Source organism: Saccopteryx bilineata, chromosome 2 (assembly GCF_036850765.1).
Source record: "Saccopteryx bilineata isolate mSacBil1 chromosome 2, mSacBil1_pri_phased_curated, whole genome shotgun sequence".
NCBI classification, from domain to species: Eukaryota; Metazoa; Chordata; class Mammalia; order Chiroptera; family Emballonuridae; genus Saccopteryx; species Saccopteryx bilineata.
Genome location: NC_089491.1, coordinates 97,326,609 through 97,353,670, shown reverse-complemented (window position 1 = coordinate 97,353,670; position 27,062 = coordinate 97,326,609). Strand labels below are relative to the sequence as shown.

General features: G+C 46.7%; 1 protein-coding gene across 1 annotated transcript; it reads right to left on the bottom strand.

The window, feature by feature from the left end:
* Positions 1-961: 961 nt before the first annotated feature.
* FBP1 (fructose-bisphosphatase 1) lies at positions 962-26,442 on the bottom strand. The gene is made up of 7 exons (XM_066257433.1): positions 26,159-26,442; positions 15,548-15,710; positions 13,593-13,685; positions 7,771-7,911; positions 4,252-4,389; positions 3,059-3,178; positions 962-1,443 (listed from the first exon to the last, which is right to left on the bottom strand). Exons 1-7 carry the CDS (start codon positions 26,326-26,328, stop codon positions 1,252-1,254), a joined length of 1,017 nt encoding a protein of 338 aa, XP_066113530.1. The 5' UTR covers positions 26,329-26,442; the 3' UTR covers positions 962-1,251.
* Between the last annotated feature and the right edge of the window lie 620 nt (positions 26,443-27,062).

Below are 27,062 nucleotides of genomic sequence, written 5' to 3'. Positions count from 1 at the left end.
TGTTTACACAGAGTCTAGAAAAAAATACACTTATTTGCAACAATACTATTTTTTCATAAATTTTGTTTCTATGATGCATCTTCTTGCTTATGGCAATCAGAATTTAGAAATTATTAGGCTTTATTTATTTATTTTTTTTCATTTTTCCGAAGCTGGAAATGGGGAGGCAGTCAGATAGACTCCCGCATGCGCCTGACCGGGATCCACCCGGCATGCCCACCAGGGGGCGATGTTCTGCCCCTCTGGGGCGTCGCTCTGTTGCATCCAGGGTCATTCTAGCACCTGAGGCAGAGGCCACAGAGCCATCCCCAGCGCCCGGGCCATCTTTGCTCCAATGGAGCCTCGGCTGCGGGAGGGGAAGAGAGAGACAGAGAGGAAGGAGAGGGGGAGGGGTGGAGCAGATGGGCACTTCTCCTGTGTGCCCTGGCCGGGAATCGAACCCGGGACTCCTGCACGCCAGGCCGACGCTCTACCGCTGAGCCAACCAGCCAGGGCTTTATTAGGCTTTTTTAAGTTCAATAAAGTGTTCTGTTTTTATTTTAAAAAGTCACCACTGAGTGATAATGTAAGCCTTCCTTTGTGACTCACATAATTACACCCACATATGGAGGGGCCAAGAGGCTGTAGAGGGCACTGCCACTAACTCATCCCTCTCCAGCTCCCAGCGGGGCGTGAACAGTCTTGCTCAGGTTAGTGCCGCACACCCAGAGAGGCAACAGGCTAACTCTGAGTTTAGTTGCCAGATGGGCTGAGTTCACATCTGAGCTCTGTCACTCACTGGCTGTGGACTGTGGCCAGATTACTTTACCTCTCTGTCCTCCATTCCATCGTCATGTAGTGGTGTAATGAGTTATTCATAGCATTTAATTCATGAGGTTGCTGTGAAGATTAAATGTCACCTAATGTTATGTGCATTAACTGTTGTTATTACTGTTATTATTTGACACAAACCAATGAAAACTATTTTTAGAAAAAGTTTATTTTAGAAAAAGTTTACTTCTCCTCTATCTATTCAAAATATATCTTGACCATCAGTGGCACTATATGGATAGCATTTTGGTTAGGTAGTACGAGGTGTTAAACAGCATTTAATGGTGAAGATACCTGTGTTTTTTATTTCTGCTGTCTAGGAATATATAATGCACAGTCAGGGTAGCGCCATGTGAGCTAAAAGTCCAGATAAAAGGTTTTTTTGGGGATTTTGGGGTTTTTTTGTGGTATTTATTTTTTGGTGAGGGCAAGGTCAGCTCTTCATTTGGCAGCATGCTTCTTAGAGATCTCCAAGAACTCTCTCACGTCTTCAGGAGACCCCAAGATGATTGGCGCCCTCTGGTGGATGTCAGTGGGAACGATGTCCAGAATAGCTTCCTTCCCAGTGGTAGCCAATCCTCCCGCCTTCTCCATAATGTAGGCCATTGGGTTACATTCGTATAGCAGTCTCAACTGGAAAACAAGAGCCGAGAGCCGCGTCTTCACACCAGAAGGCATTACATAGAAAGCGGATTTATTCCATAGCAAAACAGTGCTGAGCTTGAGCAAGTTTCCAAGGTAACTGATACTCCCCCTTTTCTTCTATGAGGTTGTAAAAGCACCCCCCAGCGCGCGCGTGCGCGCGCGCGCACACACACACACACACACACACACACACCAAGGTTGCATATAAGACCAAATGGTTAATTTAGCCATTTGGTTAAATTAAGCCATTCATCAAGCCAGAGGCAGGAATAGATTGCTTGAAGCAAATATGAGACAGACCACCTGGACTCAGGACTGAATGACATATTGGCAAAACTGATGGCTCCCTTCTCTTTATAGCTTGGAAACTGGACCTAATGAGTGATTCTATGTGTGTTTTGGATGGAGCTTTGCCTATTCTAAAAGCATACAAAAATTCATGGTTATGTCTGGCTGCAGACATCTGGAAAGCAGACTGGCTCCTCCAAACAGTGTAATATTGTTTGCAACCCTCTACACATTCCTTTTATAATTCTCCCAAGGCTTGAGGGTTGGGATTTACTATATTATATGCATTGGCATTTACTTTTCAATATTCAGTTTTTTATTGTACGTATTTTCATGCAGTCTGCCTACTGCGCAGACAGCTTTTTGCAGGTGTTTCCTGACTCTTTTCCACACAGGTGTCATGGCCAGATTTGCAAAACTGAAAAAAAAGAAGGAACCTCAGAGTAGTCATGTTAAGGTACAATTTTTTTGAGACATTAGAGGAAAGTGCTGTAAAGCTGGCTAATCACTTGGGTTTGGACACTCGAGGTGCCCGTGACAAGAGTGGTGCTGGAAGTCAGTAAGAACGCCTTCAGGGAGATGGACACCCGATGCTTAAGCAGAGATCTGAACATATCTGAATATTCAGATTTCTAACTATCTTATGGTGATTGTTGTTCCCACTCGTTCTCCCATATTAAAAAAAGGACACTTTGTCTATTGGAAAAAACAAAAAGACAATACTTAGGAAGGAAGCACTGTCCCTCTGTGGGGTGCCGCTTAGCCGGCCTCAGCAGCACAGCCCACCCCGCGGGTGCACAGATGCCGGGGGCATTCATGGTGCAGTCTGTGGTAATGGCTTACCTAAAAGCTCTAGGTTTCCCCTGAGACTCTTTCCTTTCCTAGAAAGGTACCATTTTCCTAGCAGCAAATGTCGGCTCGTTAGTTATTTCTATTTTATGCCTTTAGAAAGCAGTCAAAGAAAGCCTCTATTTGGAATACATATTTGATTTGCTGCCTCGGTAATGGGGCTGGACTGTTTCATTTCTCTTTATGAATGGAATTTATTTTGTTCAAGCCAAACCACTGGAACCCCTGAGCACTTTTTGTTTCACCCTTTCCCCACCGACCATAACACTATTTCTTCTCTTTAGCAATGTAAGGCTCTGCAAAGGCCATTTTTAGCTGAAATCACCTGGCTTTAACCAGGACAATCTTTAATCTAGATGAGAATGTGCCACAGACATCCTTAGCATCCACTGCAGAGTCTAACAGCTACCATTACATTTCCTTCTTCCTCAGTCAAATCCCCAGGCTGCAAGTGAAATCCGCTTACCTTTCCTTTGGGGCTCTTCTTGTTCGCTGGGTACAGAAAGATCCCTCCATAGACCAGGGTGCGGTGGACATCAGCCACCATGGAGCCCACATACCTAGATCCGTAAGGGGCCGAATTATCCTACAAGGTTAAGATCAGTAATAATTAGGGTTGCAGAAAAGAAAGGGAAGTTCTCTGTGTGTCCTCTGCACTTATTCGATTCAACAACTGTTTAGTGAGCACCTACACGGTATGTGCTTAGGTCTTTGCTAGGAAATGTGATAAAAAATCCTGTTCCCAAGGAGCAGAAAATGGAATAATGGAGACAGCCTCTCATACATCTTACAGTGGGTACGTTACCCTCAGAAGCCCTGAGGAGGCTATAGGGTTGGGGCAGGCATCACAAAAATGGTACCACTTCGCAGAACCTTTCAGGTTAAGAAAGATTTTGCCAAACCGAGAGGCCTGGGCAAGGGCTGGGCTTCCATCCTGGGGAGGAATGTGTGCAGGCAAACAGGGCTCAGAGTAGCAGATGCTTCTGCCTGGGGTCAGTGGCTGAGCGGTGGGGGCGGGGCGGGCATGAGGGGAATCCCAGGCACGGTGGGAGGAGAGGCGATAGGGCTGGAAAGAGAGCCTGGGGCCAGCTCTGAGGGCCCTAATGCCAGGCTAACAACATGTGGACTTCCTTCTCGGACACAGCAGCCATCAGTGGCATTGACGGGGGTATGACAAAATGGGATATTTCCACATAGGACCAGCTCTGCAGAGAGCCATTTCCTTTCTTCTTGTTCAGTAATTTGTAACTCAGAGATACCAAGATGGACACCTTCAATCTTGAGACAACTGATAGAAATTTGTCAGATGCTGTGGGGCTGGTTCCTGGGCGCAAGATCCTAGATTTTGTACAATCTAGAATCATGGACCCCAGAAGTGAACATGTTTTATTGCCATGAATTCACTGATCCAGCTGGCTTAATTATCCTGATTTTATTCTGCCAAGAGAAAGTGGCAAAAGTATGAAACAGACCTTCCTACTGCGACATCCCAGGGCAGGGGTTCCAGTGCCCAGTACCTAGGTGGGAACTTAATCACGGGGTCAGTGCACAGTGGAATTCAAACTGTGTTCACCTCTGCACCTTCCCCTCCGGGGTAAATCAGGAATCGGCAGAGTTCTGCCTAGCTCAGAGGCCCCTCCCCCCCGGGCCCCAACTTACTGGGGGGAACTTCTTCCTCTGGACATACTCTGTGACAGCAGGGTCAAAGTCCTTGGCATAGCCCTCATTGAGGCTGTAGATGTTCCCTTTCTTCTTGATCTTCACATCCTTGTCCACCAGAATGAACTCTCCAATGGCCTGTGAAACAGGATGGAGGGAAGGAGAGGGGATGAGTCCGCTCCCCTGGCTTCTGTGAGGGAGCAGCAGGCTGCGTGAGGCTGGGGGCAGGGGAGCAAGGCCTGCACCCACACCCACGCATCAGTACAAGAAGCTTGGTGTTTTGTTCTATGGGCTTTTCTTACTGAAGTACAACTGACATATAGTATCAGTTTCTGGGGCACAACACAGTGATTTGATATTTGTATTCACTGTGAAATGATCACCAGCACAGGATGCTCATGGCCAGGTCACTGGTGACTCCTGCCTGCCTCTCCAAGAACTGTGAGTAGGGCCAGGCGAAGAAGAGTCCTCGGTGAAACTAGTGAAAAGGAACTGGGGGAAAGGACAAAGGATGGAGACGTTGACAGGGGAGATGACTTTTGATTTTGTTTTTAAAAGGCTTCAGTAAAAGAAGAAAGATGCCTGACCAAGTGATAGCACAGTAGTTAGAGCGTTGGCCTGAGACACTGAGGATCCAGGTTCGAAACCCCGAGCTCGCTAGCTTGGTCCCAAGGTCACTGGGGTCACTAGCTTGGCTGGAGCCCTCCCCACCCCTGGGTCAAGGCACATATGAGAAATTAATCAATAAACAAATAAGGTGCCACAACTATGAGTTGATGCTTCTCATCTCTCTCTTTTCCTGTCTGTCCCTCTCTCTGTCTCCTCTCTTTCTCTCTTTGTCTCTTGCTAAAAGAAAAGAAAATATACAAAATGGAGGGAGATATATGTAAAACAGCAGCAAACCCTCAGGGGGAATAAGAACTGTGTATCCAAAACAACGTAAGATACGTAGTCGATGGTGCAGACAGAAGGCAGGGTGTCAGAGAAGGACAGCTGAGCTATCCCCAAGCGCTCTGGACTGCTCCAGCTTTCTGTTTCTACCTGGAGGACATTTCTCTTCTTTGTGCTGCTGTGGAAAAGAGTAGTGTCCTGAGTTCTGACACACAGCATATGTAGTAACTTCAGGTGCCTTTGCGCAGCGACTCACAAAGTGTTCCTCAGAGCATCTTCCCAAGAGTTGGGCTAAGCTGGTGCCTTCAGAGCTGAGGTTCTTCAAAACAGATTGGAATTTGGAGGAAAAGTGTCATATAACTCCTATTGCTCTGGCCTGGGGATTGCTTGGGACTCCTGTGTGTCACTGATAAGAAGGTGACTGGGGCTCTGCTCACTGGGGGAGGAGGCTGCTCCATGGAGGCAAGAGTTAGGTCTCTCCCCAGCCATCCGTTTCCACAGGAAAGATGGGTTCTCGCCAATATGGAGCGCCAGGAGGGATGGAGGAGAGGAGAGCAGAGATTGGAATTAACAGTGGTCCCTGAAATGTGTCATTGTGAGAGATTCATCTTTTTTTTCCTTTTTTTTTTTTTTTGTATTTCCAACTACTTTGACCACAAATATGTAGAAATATTCTTTTATGATCAGAAAAACAAGTAAATAACTAAATATCTTTACCAAAAAGAGTCTGAAAAATGAAGTGATTGCACACCAGGTGCCGCGGAGCTAACGCAGCCGTGCTTTGCAGACACCCACGCAGGTATCTGCCGGAGCGCCAGGAGGAGGAGGAGGGGCGTCTCCCTTACACGGAGACAAGAGACCCAAAGTTAAAGCCTGCTAACAATGCAAATATAGCTGTTGGGTTTTTTCCTTTTTTAGAGAAACCTTCAGCCTGTCCTTGCAGCAAGCCAAAATGAAAAGAAAAGGCTAAACCGGTCTGAGGCTCAATTCCCCCCCCCCCCTCGGGAGGGCAGCTAGCAGGGCCATAGGACAGTGGGCCTGCATCGTCCTCCCAAACACAGAGTGGCCCTTAGGCATGAGGAGGGCAACAGACTATCAGATACACAGAAACTTACTCCCAGAGACACCAGTCTGCAATCTGGAAACAAGAAGAGATTAAATTTTTTTTTCTACATGTCCGTCCACGCAAAGGTGACAGCAAAGTCACCAGAAGAATGTCAGGGAAGAAGGAAGTGTCTAATGAGATGATCAAATCAGCTGGCACTTGTCAGTGGTTGCAGAAACTGCACCCCGGGCTCTGAGTGAACTGTGCTCTGGATCCGCCACGGTTTTCTGTGAGGCCACCTCACTGGGAGGCTTCAACTAGTGCCATGCCCCCACCCTTGTTTATTTATTAAGTCCCGGTGCTTCCAAGGAGGCAAAGTCCAGTTGTGCAAGAGTGCAAGGGACAAAGGCGGCCCACATTGATTCAATGACCTGCCACACACAGAACCCAGGGCCTCGCCACGAGCAACCTGTCCTCTCCGGATTACGGCCGGCTGCCTGTCCTCATGTGCACCTCGTCAGCAAAACACACCGAACAGACAACATGTTTCATTAATGTCATCCAACAACATTGTTAAAACTAAAAGGTTTATGAACCCAACTCTTTTCCCCTTGGGACACTGGACCAGACGCATAATGAACAAACTGACCTAGTAAATATTACCCTATGGAGCCTGTATTCAATGGTGGATTTACTGTAGTTGCACCAGATATTTAAAAAGATTTCTTTCCCTAATTTATCCGTTCTGTTAAAACTGTCATCTAACTCAGTAAATAACCCTAATTAATACATGTGTAGAAGAAATTATCTGCAAATTAAAACTGCTAATGAGTATTTTTCATGACACCTTGGGCTTCTCTCCATAAGGCTTTTCTCTATAAGGTGGACTAAGGAATTATCTTCATTTATTTATTTTTTTTAATTTTCACATCCTTGAGTTCATCAAAGCCTTGTCAAAACTGTCGAGGTTAACTGAAGGTCTGCGTGCGTGTGCACATCAAATAAATATGGTAGCTGTTCGCGTTGGGATACCTGTTCACATCAGGAAGAGAAGCTGGTCATGAATACGGCGGGTGGTGGACGGACCGTCTATAGGCCCCATTGGGTGCATTAATGTGTTTTAGTTGGCTAGCACAGTGTTTTACAAATCCAGAAACATCACATTTTTATTAAAAAAAAAAAAAGTGGTGTTTCTTAAACATTGGAAGCTTTGGCAGTTGTTACTGTTCCTTAGTCCAATTCACCACCGTCTGCAAGGTCACCCCTGACCTGCCTTCCCCAGCACACTGATTCATTTATATGGCTTGCCTGGCCTCGACAGGCATTTGAGTCAACTGAGTAATGTCTGTTCTAAAGATTTCATCTTGAAACAGAGGCCCTCTTTTATGCCCTGGACAGGTATTATTTCTCACCTCAGTAATCTTCTCATGATATGCACGTTGTCCTCCATTTCGCTCACTTCTCCACCCCACCTCTGTCCCTCCATAGACTTTGTCTCCCACCTCTATGCACCCCTGCCTCCCATAACAGATGCTCACTCACAGCCATCAGCCCAGCACCCAACCCCTGACAGAGTCTCTCACCGGGTCCAGCATGAAGCAGTTGACACCACACGCCATGGCCAGGACCAACATGGTGGCGCTGCCGTAGAGCGCGTAGCCGGCGGCCACCAGGTTCCGGCCTGGCTGCAGCGCGTCCTTCTCAGAAGGCTCATCGGCAGAGGTCTAGGACAAGAAAGAGAACAAAATATTTTTCTTTTTATCAGTTCAATCATTATCAAGATGCATTATCAAGGTGCTTTCCTGATGAAATAGGTATCTTCTTCGGGGCACCTTCCCTCACAAGCTGGTGAGACCTGATTATAGGACCACAGCAGCCTTCCCGCACCCCACGTCTGCAGCTGGGTCCTCCTTCCAGTTACCGCCTCCAGTCTCACTCACTGGATATTCCCTCACTTCTCTATTTTCACTTTCAGAAAAGAGGATGCCTTCTTGCCAGCTCCTGCTAATTTAACGTTACTATAGGCATCAATGTCCTTCACCTGCCTGCTCCATATTTCTTTAAACAAATTAAGACTGGGTTGGAGGGCTGTGAGTCTGGCAAGGAGATCAATTTCAGGAGTCCCTGCCAGTCGCAGCCCATCCCCCAGTGGGCAGTGTGGTCCACATCACTCACACATCAAAGGATTCTCAGAAATAACAGAACTTGGAACATCTCTCCAGAGTCATTAACAAAGTACGGCAGTTGCTTCCCATTTTTTGACCATGACCCACAGTAAGAAATACATTTTCCATCACAAACCAGTATAACACACACTCACATGCACACACAACTACAGAAATGTAGCAAAACAATATTCACACATGATATGCACTCTAATCTTTTCCTTTTGTTAAAAAACACAGCCCACTAGGGCATTTGACCCACAGTTTGCCTAATATCAGGGAACTGAACGCTGAAGGAGATGGCTCCTAGCCAGAGATTGCTAACTGATAATTACCTTCTTTATTAACACACAGTTGGCTTCTTCGTTCCTCAGAACCGCCTCAAACAAATCTTTCAGCTTGAACACTCACTACTTAAATTTAAACAAAAGTGAAAACGGGCAATTTCTGCCAATTTTATTTATTCTTTTCCAACTGGAGATCCCAGCAGCTGAGAGTAAGGGCACCTACACCATGATGTTGAAGAAGGTCATTCCAGCAAAAACATTCAGTGTAATTTCTTCCTGTAACTTTTGAAAGTGTTGCCCAGAGACCATCTGCATTAGATAATGTCCCTGCCTCAAGGAGTTCAGAATCTGTGCTGAAGATGGGCTGGTTTTGCCTGGCCAGCATCTCTTACCCTCCTGCTGATAACTACATCTTAATCATCCTTAAGAGACTACCTCTCTCCCTTTCAGCTCCAAGGGTTGGCACGTGACCTTGGCCTGACCAATGACATGCTTCAGGCTACAGTGATTGGTTGAGGGATTGCACGTAACCTAAGCCAAGCCAATCAGAGCCAGTGAGAGGATATTCTTGTTGGAACTGTTGGAAAAGAGGCTTGAGTTTTCTGTTTGAGCTGCTAGGAGGATTGGGTGTGAGCCTAGAGCTGTTGGCAGCCATCTTGTTACCACAGAGGAGGGAAGCAGTAGAGAAAAACAGGAAGTGTCTCCTGAGTAGGAGGTCTGAGTCCCTGAATGCAGCTGCACCCAAAGCAGGTCTACCCACTGGGCTTTTTAGTTATGTGAACCAATTTTCTTTTTCCTCCCTCCTTCCTTCCTTTATTAAGTTAGAGTTGTGATACTGTCCATTGAATTTTTTTTTTTTTAAATTTCCATTGATTTGAGAGTGAGGGGGAAAAAGGAGAGAGAGAAAGAGAGAGAAGCATCAACTCACCATTCCACTTAGTTGTTCCATTTAGTTGTGCACTCACTGATTGCTTTTTTTTTTTTTTTTTTTTTTGGCTTCAGAGACAGAGAGGGACAGAAAAGGACAGACAGATCAGAAGGGAGAGAGATGAGAAGCATCAATTCTTCACTGTGGCATCTTAGTTGTTCATTGATTGCTTTCTCATATGTGCCTTGACCTAGGGGCTACAGCAGACCGAGTGACCCCTTGCTCAAGCCAGCGACCTTGGGCTCAAGCTGGTGAGCCTTGCTCAAAACAGATGAGCCTGTCCTCAAGCTGGCAACCCTGGGGTTTTGAACCTGGGTCTTCCGCATCCTAGTCTGATGCTCTATCCACTGTGCCACTGCCTGATCAGGCTGACTACTTCTTGTATGTACCCTGACTGGGGTTGAACCCACGACCTCTGGTTCTCCAGGTTGACACTTTGTCCACTGAGCCACCCGGCCAGGGCTGTCCATTGAATCTTAATACACAAAATAACACTAGTAATATTAATAGCTACAATTTATTGAGCACTTTTTATGTGCCAGGCACTATTTTCAGTGTATTATACTTAATTTTTAGTATTTCTCTTTTATGCATATGGAAACAAAAAGCATAGAGTGGTTACCTTGCCCAAAGTCCCACAGAGATAGTGTCACTGTCAGGAAGCTATTATTAATAGCAATTATTCCATATAGCTACAATTAATACATCTCCCTGTGCTTAGTTAAGGGAAATAAGTTGAATTCTGAAGCTGCTAGGACACTTTTAAAACTCTGCTTTGAGTTATGGGGACTGGAGGTTTTAAAGAACATTGCAAATTATAATGTGTCCAGTAGAGGGTGACCATGCTTGCGAGATGCCTAAAAATGATCACATATGAAAGATGTTTAGCTTAAAGAATTTTTTTTAAGGGAGGGCAGGAAAGCCACTTTAAAACATGTAAAAGAGTCTTATTTTCTGATGTTCTAAAAGCCACATGACAATAAGAAGACTCAATATTTGGACATTCTAACTGTGATGGTTGCCCAACATCTGAGGGGAAATTACATCCCTTTCTGGTGTGTCACCAGCCAGAGGCTGAATGACCCCTCCTGAGGTGCTGCAGCAGGAACTGCATGGAACACTGGAGTGTTCCACGTGCCCTTCAAGGTCCCTTCAGAGCCCGTTTCCAGGCATTGCGTGGGCAAGGCCTAATACTGTTGTCGCAGATGCTATGCCTCTCAGCAGGGGCCCTGGGCAACTCAATTCTAGCCCAGAACCATCCCAGCAGAAACCAGGAAAGGTAACCTTTGAAACATCAGGCACATCAATATTTATGCCCCGTAAGCCCTCAAATGGTTTCAATCAAAAGGCTTTTGAAACCTGAAGTGACTTAAAGACAGTATCACAGTCATATTTTTTTCTTTAGCATGTGCAAGAGAGAGAGACAGAGACAGAGACAGGAAGGGAGAGAGATGAGAAGCATCAACTCTTAGTTGTGCCACTTTAGTTGTTCATTGATTGCTTCTCATACATGTCTTGACCCAGGGGCTTCATCTGAACCAGTGACCCCTTGCTCAAGCCACGACCTTCTGCTCAAACTAACAACCTTGGGCTCAAGCCAAGAACCTTGGGCTTCAAGCCAGTGACCATGGGATCATGTTGATAATCCCACACTTAAGCTGGCAAGCTCGTGCTCAAATAGGCAACCTTGGGGTTTTGAACCTGGGACCTCAGCATCCCAGGTGGATGCTCTTTCCACTGCGCCACCACTGGTCAGGCTTACACTGCTTTAGTTTTGGTTGTGTTATTAACCAGCAGTCTTCCTTCACATGAAGACTTTTGCTACAAACCTTTTTTGATATACTGTAGATCTGATACTTTGCAGGTACAATTATCTGCCTCCATGCCTATAACAGGAATGGTATATTTCATGGTTGGCTTGAAAAATAGATAAGTTCTTGCCTTTGCCTTTCTGGTGTGCGCATTAGACTCTTCTGTTACTCAAACTGACTTTGTGTGGATATCCCTCGCAGCCAAGACAAAAGCAAAATACATGCCAGTGACAAAAGGTAACTACCCCATGGTGGTCCTCACTTCCATATATTTGAAAGAACATTATATGCAATACAAGACAACAAGTCACTTTGAACAGTGAAGTAAAAGTTGGGGTCTCACTACTTAAATTATGTTCTAAAACAGGGGGATGGGAAGAAACTTCTGCGGTCAGCTCAACCAGCCACCTTGTCCATTAAGATAAAGAAACTGACTCAGCCTCAATGGCATCTGTGAGGTTTTATTTCTAAATTAAGTAAGAAGGGCTGAAGCCAAGATGACATATTTCAGATTTCATGTGTTATGATGGGCCCACAGGTATGCATTCCATTTTGTTTGTATAATTAAGCACTTGCCCACGACTACATTCTCTCTCTCTCTCTCTCTCTCTCTCTCTCTCACACACACACACACACAGCACCTAAGAAAAAGAAGGAAAGAGAGGCTCTAGAGGTAGAGTTACCTGCCTAGGTCACACAGGTAAAAGACCCAGGGCAGGGATCCAGGTCCCTACGTTGTAGCAGACTCTTTCCATAAGCAGACAGACAGTAAACCCTGTAGGCTTTCCCATCACACGATCTCTACCATGACCACTGAGCCCTGCCATGTAAACAAATGAGCTGAACCTGTGCCATTAAATTTTTATTTAGCAAAAGCAAAAATTTAATTTCATATAAATGTTATGGGCCATGAAATATTCTTTAGTTTTTTTCCCAGCCATTAAAAAATGTAGAAGGGGCCCTGGCCAGTTGGCTCAGCGGTAGAGCGTCGGCTTGGCGTGCAGAAGTCCCGGGTTTGATTCCTGGCCAGGGCACACAGGAGAAGCGCCCATCTGCTTCTCCACCCATCCCCCTCTCCTTCCTCTCTGTCTCTCTCTTCCCCTCCCGCAGCCAAGGCTCCATTGGAGCAAAGATGGCCCGGGCGCTGGGGATGGCTCCTTGGCCTCTGCCCTGGGCGCTCGAGTGGCTCTGGTCACAACAGAGCGGCGCCCCGGAGGGGCAGAGCATCGCCCCCTGGTGGGTGTGCCAGGTGGATCCCGGTCGGGTGCATGTGGGAGTCTGTCTGACTGTCTCTCCCCGTTTCCAGCTTCAGAAAAATACAAAAAAAAAAATGTAGAAGGGTTCCATTTTGCTCATATGCCATGAAAATCAAGCAATAGGCTGAATTTGGCCTTGGGGAGGGTCATAGTTTGCAGACCTCTGGTTTAGAGGATTTAAGAGACAATTTTGACATATACAGTCTCTATTGTCACATTCTCACAATTCTCAGTTCACATAACATCACCACTCTAACTACCCTATACTGTTTCTGTTAATTTTTATTTTATTTTCTATTATAAAAGGAAGCATGATACAGTTGTAAGTAAACTATCTTTCTCTTCCCAATCACACTTTACTACATTTTCTTTTAACAACTTAATGGAGCCCTGGCCTATTGGCTCAGTGGTAGAGTGTCAGCCAGGTGTGTGGATGTCCTGAGTTCGATTCCCAGTCAAGACACACAAGAGAAGCAACTATCTGCTTCTCCACCCCTCCCCTTTCCCTCTCTTCCTCTCTCTCTCTCTTCCCCTCCCATAGCCACAGCTTGATTAGTTTGAGCAAGCTGGTCTTGGGTAGGCACTGAGGAAGGCTCCATGGACTGTGGCCCCTGCCTCAGGTGCTAAAAAACTGGCTCAGTTGCTGAGCAAAGGAGGAGTGGTCCCAGATGGGCAGATCATCACCCCCTAGTGGGCTTGCTGGGTGGATCCTGGTCAGGGTGCATGTGAGAGTCTATCTCTCTGCCTTCCCGCCTCTCACTAAAAAAACAAACAATTGAATGGATCTTCACTATGCAGCTAATGCCGACAAAGTTAGAACTCAAGACATAAACCCATGCCAAGCCTCACAGAGTTTCACGATATACATCTGGCTGCTCCAATAGTGAAACAGGACTGGACACTCAACCTTAACTTTCCTCTTGACCCCAAGTCAGAAGCTTGAGACGCTGCATTTTACCTTTCTGTAGATGCCAAAAATGGTTCCAATGGACACAAGGCAGTCAATGTTGGAAGATCCATCCAGGGGATCAAAACAGACCACATATTTCCCCTGAGCAATAAAAGAGATAAAGGAAAATACAACTTTACTTTACAAATAAACACATTATGACAAAAGAGAATGTATGCAGTAAGGGGATTAAAAAAAGGAATCTAGGGGAAGTTCAAGAAATGTGAGTCTTATTTATACTCTGTCATGGAAGCTATGAGTGGCATACAGAATGAAAACCACAACAGCTATATATATCAAATCATCATTAAGCAGAGAAAATACAACTTAAAATAGGTGTAGACAAAGGTGATAAATATAGATAAATGTCTTAATTTTGTACACTATTGATATAGCTGAATCATAATTTTGGTATGAGTTTCCTGGCAGCCAAAGGAAGAAGAGAAACAAAGTTAGTCATTTACTTCTTTTTATTTATTAGGGAAATAAGACATATAATTCCTTAAATGCAGCAAAGGCAACATGAATTTCTATAACAAACTTCACATGCAGGCCTAATAGATGACACTTGGAGTTGCAGTGCACCGAGTTTTCAACAACATCCCATCTGGAATTCCCAGAGGAAATTATTCTCTGTTGCAGGAAACCACCAAAGATCCGCTCTCTGGATGGGATTGTCAGTGGTACTCTGGAGCTGGCTGGTAACTGTCACGAGAGCTTACTGTGCACATCTCTTCCCAACTCTGTTTTCAGTGATGGCAGTTTGAAACCAACTATGGGTGAGTATTTACAAAGTTGATATTGGCAATTATAACAAATCAGAGATTTTTTTTTTCAAGATAGAACCAGTTTATCAGCACACCGTTGGGGGTTTTTCATCTCCAAATTAGCTACTTTAGGAGGATGTGGTTTTTAAATTTCTGCATCAAATTAAGACAATTCTCGATTCCCTGACCACCTCTTAACCAATCACCCTGGGTAATGCAGGAGAAACTATCACCTGGACAACAAGAACACGCCCATTATTGTAGTCAGAGCAATTGGGCTGACGGATAGGAAATATTGAACAAGAAATTCAACCCACATGTCTGAAACTTCCACATACCTTGAGAAGTCCAACAGAGAACAACATAAACTTTGAATATGACATGTAGTACTTTTTTAGGAAGGATGTAAAACAATTGGATGTTGCTCCCCACACTCTTCAAAAGGTCAAGATTGGGTACTAGTCAGCCTCTTTAAGTTCATCTTCTGATTACTTCTTTCTAATTCTACTCTTCCAAGTTCCCAAATCATCTCAAACTGGGAAAAGTAGTACGTAAGCCCATATAACTGCACTCCTCATTTCAAAAGTTTCTTTTTATTATCATATGATTGTTGTTCTATAAAAGCTGGATAGACTCTTTCCATTCCCTTTTGCAACAATAATTTATTACTGAGCTCCCTACAATGGGCCAGATATTATGCTAGATGCCAAGAAACAGAGAAGAATATAATTCATTCTCCGCTCTCAAGAAACAATCGGATGAATAGGCTTCCAAATGGATTCCAATGTATAAATCAGTGGCAGGAATTCTTAAAAGTTTAGATTGGTTGGGTGTAAAGGTTGAGAGTTCAGTGGATGGAGATGAAGAAAAAGAAGTCGTTAACAGAAGCCAGATTATGAAGAGCCTTGAACATGACAATAAAAAGTTAGGAGATGAGTATGAGTATATATGAGTCTCTCCCATGTATGGTCCCACCAGAGATGTGATAATGGCATGGACTAAGATGGTAAGGTATACAAGGGACTGCAGTCTGAGATGTGGTAGTGAGGATGAATCTGTGGAATGATGACTCATAGTTTGAGAGCAGCCTAGGGTGACTCCTAGGAATGCAGCTTGGCTGAACGATTCGAGTAACTTAGGAAGCTAGGGAGAAAAATGTTTACATTAAAACCCCAGATGATAAAAATTCAGACCTACCCTTTTCTCAGGTTCTATAATTATGGCTTCTTTATCTTCTTCTGACACAAGAACACATGTTGCAAAGGATGACCGTAACACGTTGACAACCAGGTCATTGGAGAGGACATCCAGCTTCTTCACTTGATCGCCTGTCACATTGGTAGAACCAGCAATTCCATAGCTGGAGGGAAGAAAAGCCACAAAGATATAAGCTGTGACCACCAGATTATGTAACTGTGCCTATAAACCCACTGAAGGTGGCCTGTAGTGAGAGTCAGAAGAAAGACGCATGGTTTAGAAGAACAAGGAGGATGACCATCCCTCTGAATGGGAAGGAAACACTGTCATTCATCTATCCAACACCTGTCATGGTACCCAGCACCTTTGTGGTTAGATCTCTGTTTCTCAACCTTTTATTTTTCATTATGGCCTCTAAAAAGGCTCTTAAGACTTTTTCCACTAACACTCCTTTATAAAACTTCAATTTTAATACTGAAGATATGGCACATATCTGTTTACAAATTGTACACTTTTTGTGTTTTACACACAAAAAGATTGATGTTTTTCACCTTTCCCCAGAACCAGTTTTTACCCCTGAATGCATGGGTTAATGTTTAATCGGTTGAGAGACACAGCAAGCAAAGAAACCTTCTGGGTAGGAGAGAGCCTGAGATGTGAGTGAAGCCAAGGGAGTCTGTGGTTTTATAGCTGAAAGCATCCTTAAAGAAAAGATACCGACTGGCTCACCACCTCAGTTCACAGAGGCAGGCAGGAGCTTACTCTGAGACAGCAACAGGCTTTTCCAAACCAGAGCAGCAGAACAGAGGAGAGCTCACTGGGGCCCCCAGGCCAGGGCTCTCTCATTGGCACACCCTGCCTCTGGCTGGCAGGAGACCTAAAAGCTGGAGGGACAAGGACAGGGGTCAAGAACCTTTTTGGCTGAGAGATCCATGAACACCACATATTTTAAAATGTAATTCCGTGAGAGCCATACAACGACCTGTGTACTTTACACATTATCCAATTAAAATTTAATGTTGTCCCAGAGGACAACTGTGATTGGTTCCAGCCACCCACAACCATGAACATGAGCGGTAGGAAATGAATGGATTGTAATACATGAGAATGTTTTATATTTTTAACATTTTTTTTTATTAAAGATTTGTCTGTGAGCCAGATGAGCCATCAAAAGAGCCACATCTGGCTCGTGAACCATAGGTTCCCGACCCTGGACTAGGAAGTCTAGAAATTCTACTTTATTTTCAAGTCAGTAATTGTGGAATTCTCAGAATCCCACTGACTAGTCCAAAATGCAGCCTGGTTTGTTAGGATGAGGGAAGAAGAGGGTTGTCATAGCCTGGGCTTGGATAGGAACACCGAAGGGAGGGGAAAGGTTGCATTGGGATGGGACAGATGAGAGACTGGATGTGGGACAGAAAGAGCCAGAATGTAGAGTAGTGCGGAACAGCAGGGAGTGGGTGACAAGGGCACAGCCCCACCCTTGGCCACATTTCTGGGAGCACTGGCCTGAAAACTGCCTGTCATGGCATCCATTGCCTCAGCTCCCCAGAATGCATTTTCTCTGAACCTGACTTGTATGTCTCTGGCTGGACAACTCTGCACCAATCCCAGAAATCGTCCAAACCCCAGTGTCTCATCTGGCCTGACTCCCTCCGGGTCGTCACTCCATGATCTCACACTCCACTGTCCAGTTTTTCCCAGAGACGCAGGCTAAGCCGCAGGTCTCACTGGTCCTTTGGTCCTTTACTCATGAAATAAGAAGATGAAGCGGGAGAAGTGGGAGGAGGGCTGGAGGAACCAGACGCTGTTTCTCCAGGCCGGGAAAAGGAGTGACGCCGTGTCCCTGAGCTTCTTGTTCTTACTCCACATGATCTCTCCCTCGCCTTGCCTGTGAGACTGATGTCAGTCGAGAGAGGAGGCAGCCAGACTCTGGGTGGAGCTGGGGGGCTTGGCAGGGCCACTGACAGAAATACCTCTCCCTCACTGGCCCTGCTGGCACTGATCATCAGTCCTTCCTAGCCAAAGGCGTCATTGATCAAAGTCACTGCGAATTCAGGAGGACAGCGGCACTGATCGAAAGAGCATGGATGTCATGACAGAGACCCAGCTCGGACCTGCACTCCGCAAGCCCCTCGCCCTCACTGAGCCTCCTTTGCCCTGCCTTTGCCCACGGAAGCAATGGTTCCCTGTGAAGCTGTCCGAGGACTGCAGGTGCTAACGTGTACTTTGCACAGTTCTGATGCCTCATGTTAGTTCCATCTCCAAAGGGAGCTCTCATTCAGGATCTGAATGTGCTGAGAGGAACATGGGTGCAGGCAATCCCTGGCTTCATCCACCTCACGCTGGTGTGGTTGCTTATCCTTTTCTTCCAGGAGGATGAGGACAGAGGCCGTGTTTTCCCCCAGTGTCCCAATTTTCAGCACACAGTAAGCCCTCAGTGTTTGATGACTGAATGAATGGCATTCACCGAGAAGAGAGGAACTGTGTCTGAAGGAATGTGTACAGCAGTGACCAACTCCTAAGGTTGTCCACACTTTGGGGTGCCGGGGAAGCCACTGGCATGATCCCCGAAAGGGAAGGCTTGTTGGGAAGGCCCCGGGGAAAGCTGGGGCAGAAGGACAAAGCAGGTACAGGAAGGGACTATTTCACACTGTGGCCCATGTTCCACCAGTTCGGGCATCTCACTTAGTAAGAAGGGTGAAGGCCAGCCAGCTCCTAGTGGAGCTGTGTGAGTGTTCCTTTATGCCACAACTATTTACTGGGTACCCAGCATGCCCCAGAAACTGCCCTGAGTGCTGGGGTTACAGTGCAGAACAAGGCAGGTGATATCACTGGCCTCATGGAGCTTATAGTTTACTGAGTGAGACGAACAAGAAACAAATAAGCGCTTCTGAATGAATAAGATAATGTCAGATAGTGACCAGTGCCCTAATAAAATGAAACAAGATGCCTGAGTATAGTGAGGGTGGGGGGAAGCGGGAGAGAGGGATTAGATGGTTAAGGAAGGTCTCACTGCAAAGGAGCTCTTCAAACTGAATGATACCTTGAATCTTTTTCATTAAAAAGAGGGAGGCATAAAAACACCCTAAAGCAACCCAAATAAGTCTAGGAGTAATGACTCCACCAAATAGCTTCATGTAAGAAATTTATACACAGAAAACAGGAATTTTGTTTTTCACACATTTCCAAATGGGAAGGGGTACTCTGTGCATATTTGCATAACTTCTTAAACCTCCTGGTCTTTCCCCCGTGGATTCAGGGAACTCCGAAACGAAGGAAGAGGAAACCCAGAGGAGAGGGCCCTGCAAGGCAGCCCCTCGTTGGTGGTGCTCCTGAGCCAGCAGTTCCCTCCCAGCCCCGTTCAAGGACGGACTGGTTTCCCTATGACTGTGTCCCAAATGCAGAGTCCCCACTGTTTGTTTAGGGGAACTGAATGCAAGTGAAAGAGTCCCTGATGCAGTGGACCATATTTTCTGAGCTTGTATACTCAGCAGTTGGGCAAACAAAAGTGAGAAGAAAGTTCTATAGCCCTAGATCAAGCCATGGACTATGAGAGGTTACCGTCAGTGTCAGGGCAGCTGACTTGTCCAGCCAAGACCACACTAGCTGAGTTCTCCACTACTGCTCCAGAATTCTAAATTGACCCCTGCCCTTGGGTGACAGAGGGTGGCATCACCTGTTTCTGATGGGAGTTGGGTGAGGCCGCATGAACTGCTGCAGGATGGACACTGTGGGGACACTCCCCACATCCACTCGTTCTTAGCTCAGTTCCCAATGCTGCTCCCCAGAGCCAGAACCAAGCAGCAAATGAGGCTGCAGGGATATGGGGAAATCATCACAAACTCTGTAAAAAAGTCTTCCAGAGGTCAACTGTGCCTTACAATTAATATAGAGAAAGAGAAACAAGTCAAAAGATTGAAGAAATGGGTTGACCTGAGCAAGCTGTAAACCTCTAGACTTACCTCCTTTCCCCACCCATGCAGAAAAGGAGCCAGGAGCAGGTGGGCACTGCTCAAGCAGCGACAGGGACCTTAGCTGTGACTGAGCCAGTGACTTGATTTGCCCAGGAAGCTTTTTCTAAATGCAAGTTATCACAGACGTGAAGGCACCATCATGGGCAGGGACTCTAGACCATGGAGGTCCAAATCCCAGCTCTGCCCACCAGATGCTAAGCAACCCTGGGCAAGTCACTTAGCATCTCTGACCTTTAGTTCTTCATCTGAAAAATGGGAATTAGGTATATCTACACCACAGTATATATAATAGGGGCAGTAAATGAGCTGATCTAGATAAAAGGCTAGAACAGAGCTTGGCAAGTGAGCAAGAAATGTTCTTGTCCCACGTTCATCCCAAACTCCCCTGGCGGTCATACAACCATGCAAGGCAGGTTCCGGCAAGAACACAGCACCAGAGACCTGAGTCCTAATCCGGCCTTTCTTTTTCACTGATTATGCATCAAGGTGTCTCAGCTTCCTGATGGATTATTTCTGTTTCCCAGCTTTGTAAGTATGAGGGCTGATCTGTGTGATGCACCTGGTTCACAACAGCTTAACTGCAGCCACCATTGTTCTTAATGGAGCCCCCACCCCCAACCCCCAGGCATCCACCAAATAAATGTTGATGGATGAGGTGGAGCTGAAACGAAGACCTCTAAACCAGTTCCACAGGCAAGTCCTGGGAAGACAGCCAGTGCGGAACTGTGCCACAGGTAACAAGCAACAGAAGAGCGCACTCCAGCTCTCACTGCGGGTATTATTTCATTTGAGATGCTTACAACATTTCACTTCCATTTCATTCACATTATCAGCCCTAGTAGCTTGGGGTTGGGAGAATCCTCCTGTCAGGGTTTAAGCCCTTGTGGCTATTCCTTTTTAAACCCCTAGAGATGCAAGTGTGAGGAACAAAAATTGATTAGAAAACTTGTCTAATAGATCTCTTCTTTTACTTTTACTATAAACCTCAGTGAAGAGCTGACAAAAACTTTAAGTCACTTCAGTTAATATGATGGGGAACTCCTTAGAAGAATAGGTTAGTTTGGCCAGTATTTAATATCCTTAGAAATTCGGATTAAATATTCACATTGTCTTTAAATCGTCACATTGTTTCTGGAATGGAGCTAACCATTTCACAGCCAGAGTCTGTGATTTCTAATTTCTGAAGCACAGCCCTAAAGACAACGACCGGAGCCAGCGCCACACTTAGGGAAGAACTCTCAATAACTTTCTTGATTTGCTAACGTCAGATTACAGTATTTCCTCCTAATGCCACATGGCATCCAACCCAGGTAGCACTTCAGATAGCACACATACAAAAACCATGTGGGAAAGCACCCAATGGAAGAGAAAGGCAGACAGATTATTATTTAATCCTTATCGCTAAAGTCCAAGGTGACACCGACTTGTTTGTTATTAATTGATTTGAAGGTAAATGACCAACCATTCACCCAGTTGAGAACGTCCAAGGGTCACATCAGTAACACATTGAAGGAGAGGCACCAACCAGAGCAGCTTTTAAAGATCACAACCCCCAGCCTTCGCTGGGGTTCACTCTGAGCAAAGTGGACAAACAGGGTGGAGTGTGGCTGGCTCTGCTTCTGGTATGAAAAGGAAGTTACAGTTCAGTCTTTGGAAATACAAAGACACAAATTCAAAAAATATAAAATAAATGTGATAAAGTATCCCAAAGTTTTATGTCATATACTCTGCAAATTTGAAGATAAACTGAATGTATTATTAAATGACCTGTATGTATGTATGTATTAAATGACCTGTAATCCCAAAAGTAAAACTGAAGTTATTTATTATTTTCTTCCATCAACACTGAGAGGACCCCTTATATTCAAGCAACTGTTCTGGATACCACCTTAGTATGAGGGGAGGAGGTTTCCTATCACTGATCTGAGCTGGCAACATTGTTTCCACATATAATGGTCTAGCCTGAAATACAGGCCTGTTGCCCTGCATGTGGGCAACCACTAAGGAATGAAAACAACAAAAAAATATTTTTGAGAGATTCCCATCTAGATGCTTCTTGATTCTTTGCATCTATATTGTATTTTTGACACTTCTAAGAAAACATCTTTCAGAATCTCTACTTTGTTTTAGAACTAATTCTATGTTTGTATTTTTCCTACAGCATAAGCTCTGTGTCAGTCTTATCTCTCAGGCTCTCTAGAACTTTATATATTGTGGGTGTTCAATAGAATCAGTGAATTCTTCAAACAGTGACTTGGAAACAGGTACAAAGGGAAGTCAACTGACCATGCCTAAAGCAAAAGCCTAAGACACTGGAGGACCACCTTCACCCAAAGGAATAGTAACAGAGAAATGAGGGGCACTGGAATTTGAACAGTGAACTCATCAGATCCACCTGCAGGCTGCAGACTGGTCTCACGCTAGAACAGAAGGCTGCAGACTGGTCTCAGGGGGAGACCAGACAGCTGGCTGCCCCTCACCTCTGCTGACAGTGGGGGGAGGAGCCAGAAGCACAGAGGACTGGCTTCAGAAACAGGCTGGCTCTGAGGCAATGGCTTCTTGAGATACAAGTTGTAATTCAAATAAAAAATGTAATTAGCCCTGGCTGGTTGGCTCAGCGGTAGAACATCGGCCCAGTGTGTGGAAGTTCCAGGTTTGATTACCGGTCAGGGCACACTGGAGAAGCACCCATCTGCTTCTCCACCCCTCCCCCCTTCTTCCTCTCTCTCTCTCTCTCTCCTCCCCTCCTGCAGCCAAGGCTTCATTGGAGCAAAGTTAGCCTGGGCGCTGGGGGATGGCTCCATGGCCTCCACCTCAGGCGCTAGAATGGCTCCGGCCACAACGAAGTGACGCCCTAGATGGGCAGAGCATCGCCCCCTAGTGGGCGTGCTGGGTGGATCTCAGTCGGGTGCATGCGGGAGTCTGTCTGACTGCCTCCCGGCTTCTAACTTTGGAAAAATACAAAAAAAAAAAGTAATTAATGGTTGAGACTTAGAGTTGGGTCAAGTTTAACTGATTTCTAAAATAATAAAAGAGGAAATGTGTGGTTTAGTGAAAAGAGCCCAACCTAGACCACAGGCCAGGGCACCTTGTCATCCCCAGTCTTGGGGTCCTCTTCTGTGCAAAGAAGGGTGGAACCAGGTGATCCTCAGGTTTTCAGGTTAAAACTCTATGACTCTATAAATATCTTATTAAGAGCAAGAAAAATGGTTAAAGAGCAACTGCTGGTTGACAGAGAGAGAGCACGCGCGCGCGAGCACAAGCAACCTTGTTGGGCTCTTTGCTGAAATTCCTAAAGTCTCCCTGCTGAGACATCATGACTGAGCTCCAGAAACTGGCTCTTGTGAGGTTCCTGCAAATCAGCAAACATCCGTCATTCTGGGTGCACACCCGTCCAGGGCGAGTCTTCGGCACTAATAAGCTATCTGAAGGCACGCTAACCTTTTCACCCAAGACATCAAAGCCAATGATGAATGTAATTGGGAGCACTGACTTGAGATCTTGTCTTATTGCCGCTTCTCTGACTGCACACTGTACTGAGACAGCCAAACTCTTATTTTCCCACCGGGGTACTTCAGTATTTAAGTGTCTGGGTGTGGTCCTTGTCGGCTGCCCACATGGCCAGGCATCAACCCCTGTTCCACAAAAACAACACTGAAATAATCAAAGAGCAGTGAAGTGTGCTAACATCGGGGAAGAGTAAAACGGCTCACGATGCATTCGTGCAATGAAACACTAGCAACAGTTAAAATGAAGGAGGCGGTCCCTGGGCGGTTGGCTCAGCGGTAGAGCGTCGGCCTGGCTTACGGGGGACCCCGGTTCGATTCCCGGCCAGGGCACATAGGAGAAGCGCCCATTTGCTTCTCCACCCCACCCCCTCCTTCCTCTATGTCTCTCTCTTCCCCTCCCGCAGCCAAGGCTCCATTGGAGCAAAGATGGCCCGGGCGCTGGGGATGGCTCCTTGGCCTCTGCCCAGGGCGCTAGAGTGGCTCTGGTCGCGGCAGAGCGACGCCCTGGAGGGGCAGAGCATCGCCCCCTGGTAGGCGTGCCGGGTGGATCCCGGTCGGGTGCATGCGGGAGTCTGTCTGACTGTCTCTCCCCGTTTCCAGCTTCAGAAAAATACAAAAAAATAAAATAAAAAAAATGAAGGAGGCGGATTTAGATGTCCTGCTACATGGTCATCATATATTGTTGAATGATGAAGGCAAACTGCAGAAATATGTTAACTGTGAGCCCATTTTGTTTTCTATTTACATGTAGATGTATGTAAATCTATATCATATATAAACTTATATGAGTATGAACAAGTATCTGAGAAAATAACCCATACATTATTAATGGAGGGCACCCCAGAGAATGGATAGAGGTGGGTTTTACTTTTCTCTTTGTGCTCTTTTGAGTGGTTTGAATTTTTGTCAATGACTGCATCTTATTAAGTAGTTTATAATGATAACAATAACATTTTTAAAACCTAGTATCCACCACTATTTATTTTTTAAAATATACACATTTCAAAAAGCCAAAATTGGCCCTGGCCGGTTGGCTCAGCGGTAGAGCGTCGGCCTAGCGTGCGGAGGACCCGGGTTCGATTCCCGGCCAGGGCACATAGGAGAAGCGCCCATTTGCTTCTCCACCCCTCCGCCGCGCTTTCCTCTCTGTCTCTCTCTTCCCCTCCTGCAGCCAAGGCTCCATTGGAGCAAAGATGGCCCGGGCGCTGGGGATGGCTCTGTGGCCTCTGCCTCAGGCGCTAGAGTGGCTCTGGTCGCAATATGGCGACGCCCAGGATGGGCAGAGCATCGCCCCCTGGGGGGCAGAGCACCGCCCCTGGTGGGCGTGCCGGGTGGATCCCGGTCGGGCGCATGCGGGAGTCTGTCTGACTGTCTCTCCCTGTTTCCAGCTTCAGAAAAATGAAAAAAAAAAAAAAAAAAAAAGCCAAAATTAGTATCCTTTGTCCAGGTCTCACTGAGGGTTCTATTTATTTATGAGAGAGAGAGAGAGAGAGCAGAGAGAGGGACAGATAGGGACAGACAGACAGGAAGGGAGAGAGAAGAGAAGCATCAATTCTTCATTGTGGCACCTTAGTTGTTTATTGATTGATTTCTCGTATGTGCCTTGACTGGGGGGCTACAGCAGAGCGAGTGACCTCTTGCTCAAGCCAGTGACCTTGGGCACCACGCTGAAGCTTGTGAGCCCGCGCTTAAGCTGGTGACCTCAGGGTTTCGAACCCAGGTCCTAGTTCAATGTTCTATTCATGCACCACCGCCTGGTCAGGCTATCTGAGGGTTCTTGAAAGGTGGGATATATGCACCTCAAAGCAGATCTTGCATTTCCAAGTTTCTCTGGAAGTTTTAAAGGTATGGACACACTTCTAAAATAATATAGGAAATGACAAGTACTCCTTTTTTTTAAAGGCCCTTTTTTCTCAAAGACAGATACAGCTATGAGGCCTTCCCTACCTGTTATAAATTCAATTTGAAGTAGATTTTAACTGAGTATGTTTCCTAAAGCAAAGGCTCCCTGGAAATGTGTTATTAAGAGAGCCACAGGTGAAACAGTGACGGAGTCACCACCTTCCCCACATACCTGGCCCAGTCCCTCTCCCAGCCAGGCACATCCTTGCTTGCCACCTAAAAAGAAGGGCAACAACACACACCTTTCTTAAGAGTCAGCAATCTGTACTGTGGGACTGGAGCCAAACGGTTTATCAGAAAGGGAAACCAGGTTGCAGGGGTTATGCTTCCTCAGATCAGCTCTGAACACCCTGCACAGCTTTCATAGTGTCCCTGAGAGTTGAAATGTTAGGAAGGAGTGGGGGCAATCTGAAAACCCAGGTCGCTTTCAGCTAAGTGAGGACCAGATAAATATGAAATACTCCTGCACATCAGAATAAGTCAGAGAGAATTTGTGTAAGCCTTACAAAACTTACAAAAGCCTCACAAGAAAGTGGACTTTGAACCCCCATGTCCTGTGAGTCGTTTGCTGCACACAAGGTAATGTGCAGACCAACCTAAGATCTTCTTAGAAATGCAGAGTCCAGCCCCTGTGGGACCTACTGCGTGCACCCTTTGCACACAACCTTGCTGCTCCTGAGAGCGCTGGGCATGCCGGCTTCCTCCCAGGCTGCCTGTGGCTTCCCTGCCTCCTAACAGGACTTATTTAGGCTCCAGGAGATAATGGCTTAGAAACCCAACTTGAGACCCCAATTCCATAGGGAGTGAAGGAGATCAAAGAAGAGAAGGGAAAAGAAGGCACTGTCCAGCACTTTCCTGTGTGAGGCTAGGATAAGTATGACCAACCAGTTTCACCCGGAAGAACCTGACAGGTGTCTCAGACAAGACAGGCTGCTCGGCCTTATGAAGGAGCTGCAGGATGGAGACACGTTATGGTGGGGTGACAGGCTTTCCGGTGGGCACCTGCTAGCTGGAGAGAGGAGGAACCAGTGACTGAGTGCAAACCTCTGGAGAGAGGGAAATGGAGAGAGGGAGGCAGGGAAGGAGGAAGAGAGCCTTCCAGCTGTCAGACAGGCTGACAGGCTGACAGCGGGAGAGTCAGAGGACCAGACCTCAGATGCCAGGCACACCCCCAGCTGGACAGACAGACGGGACAGGGCCTGGCGGCCTGAAGCCTGACTCACAGGTTGGCGATGCCAGCCTTGCGCACCGCCGTGGAGATGGCTTTGACGGCGGTGCAGAGCGCGTTGAGCAGCTGGGTCATCTCGCCCGTGCCACGGGCCTTCCTGCCCTCCTCCATGACGAAGCGGGTCAGGGTAACAATGTCCGTATCGAAGGCCGACCGGTCCGTCATGCTGAGGCCAGGCTGCTACGCGCTGGGCGGCGGGAGGTCGGGCCACGGTCGCTGAGTGTCCGCGCTCTCGGAGTGTGGCTGGCACAAGGCAGGTCCCGCTGTGAGTCCTGGGGACGCCTATAAGCAACAGGTCCCCGTCCCCGCCCCGGGAACACCTCCGTGCCCCGCCCCGCCCCGGCATCCCCCACGGCGTCCTGTTCCTTGTGGCATCTCCCTCCCCCGTCGGCTTCGCTATCGCCACCGCCCCCGTCCCCGCGGCCGCCTCCACTTCCTCCAGTGTCGCCCCGCTAGGCTCCCGCCAGCTGAACGCGGCTGTTGGCATTGCGAGCGTCTCTCTGAGCCACCTGTGCTACCGCCTTCAGTCCCTGCAAGGACCTGCCGCGGAGGCGCAGTCATGATTTCCCCAAACATAAAACGAAAGTTCAGAAGGTTGTGTCACGTGCTCAGGGCAGCACAGCTGGTCACTGCGGTGTCACAGACTGCGGGGTTCCCTCGGAGGCCGGGCCCCCCCTGCTCCCCGCCTTCTGCCCACCGCTGCCCTCGATGGCCCACTTTCGCATCCTTCATTCACAGATTCACCTCTTCTCAAGATTTCTTCATTCATCTCTTCTCAAGATTTCTGTAATTCGAGAGCTTTGGGGGACCTCGGTTTCCACTATCTGTGTTTTGCAGAAAAGACAGTGGCAGACACTGAGAAATGTCTCCAGGATGCTGCACTTCTTGTGCCAGGCACT

Bases quoted from the DNA above. Each gene is read 5' to 3' on its own strand.
- FBP1 (XM_066257433.1), bottom strand. From the start codon at position 26,328: ATGACGGACCGGTCGGCCTTCGATACGGACATTGTTACCCTGACCCGC. The intron at 7,912-13,592 runs GTAAAATGCAGC...TTCTTGTCCTAG, and splicing joins TTTTTGGCATCTACAGAAAG to ACCTCTGCCGATGAGCCTTC. The intron at 4,390-7,770 runs GTGAGAGACTCT...CCTGTTTCACAG, and splicing joins ACTGCTTCATGCTGGACCCG to GCCATTGGAGAGTTCATTCT.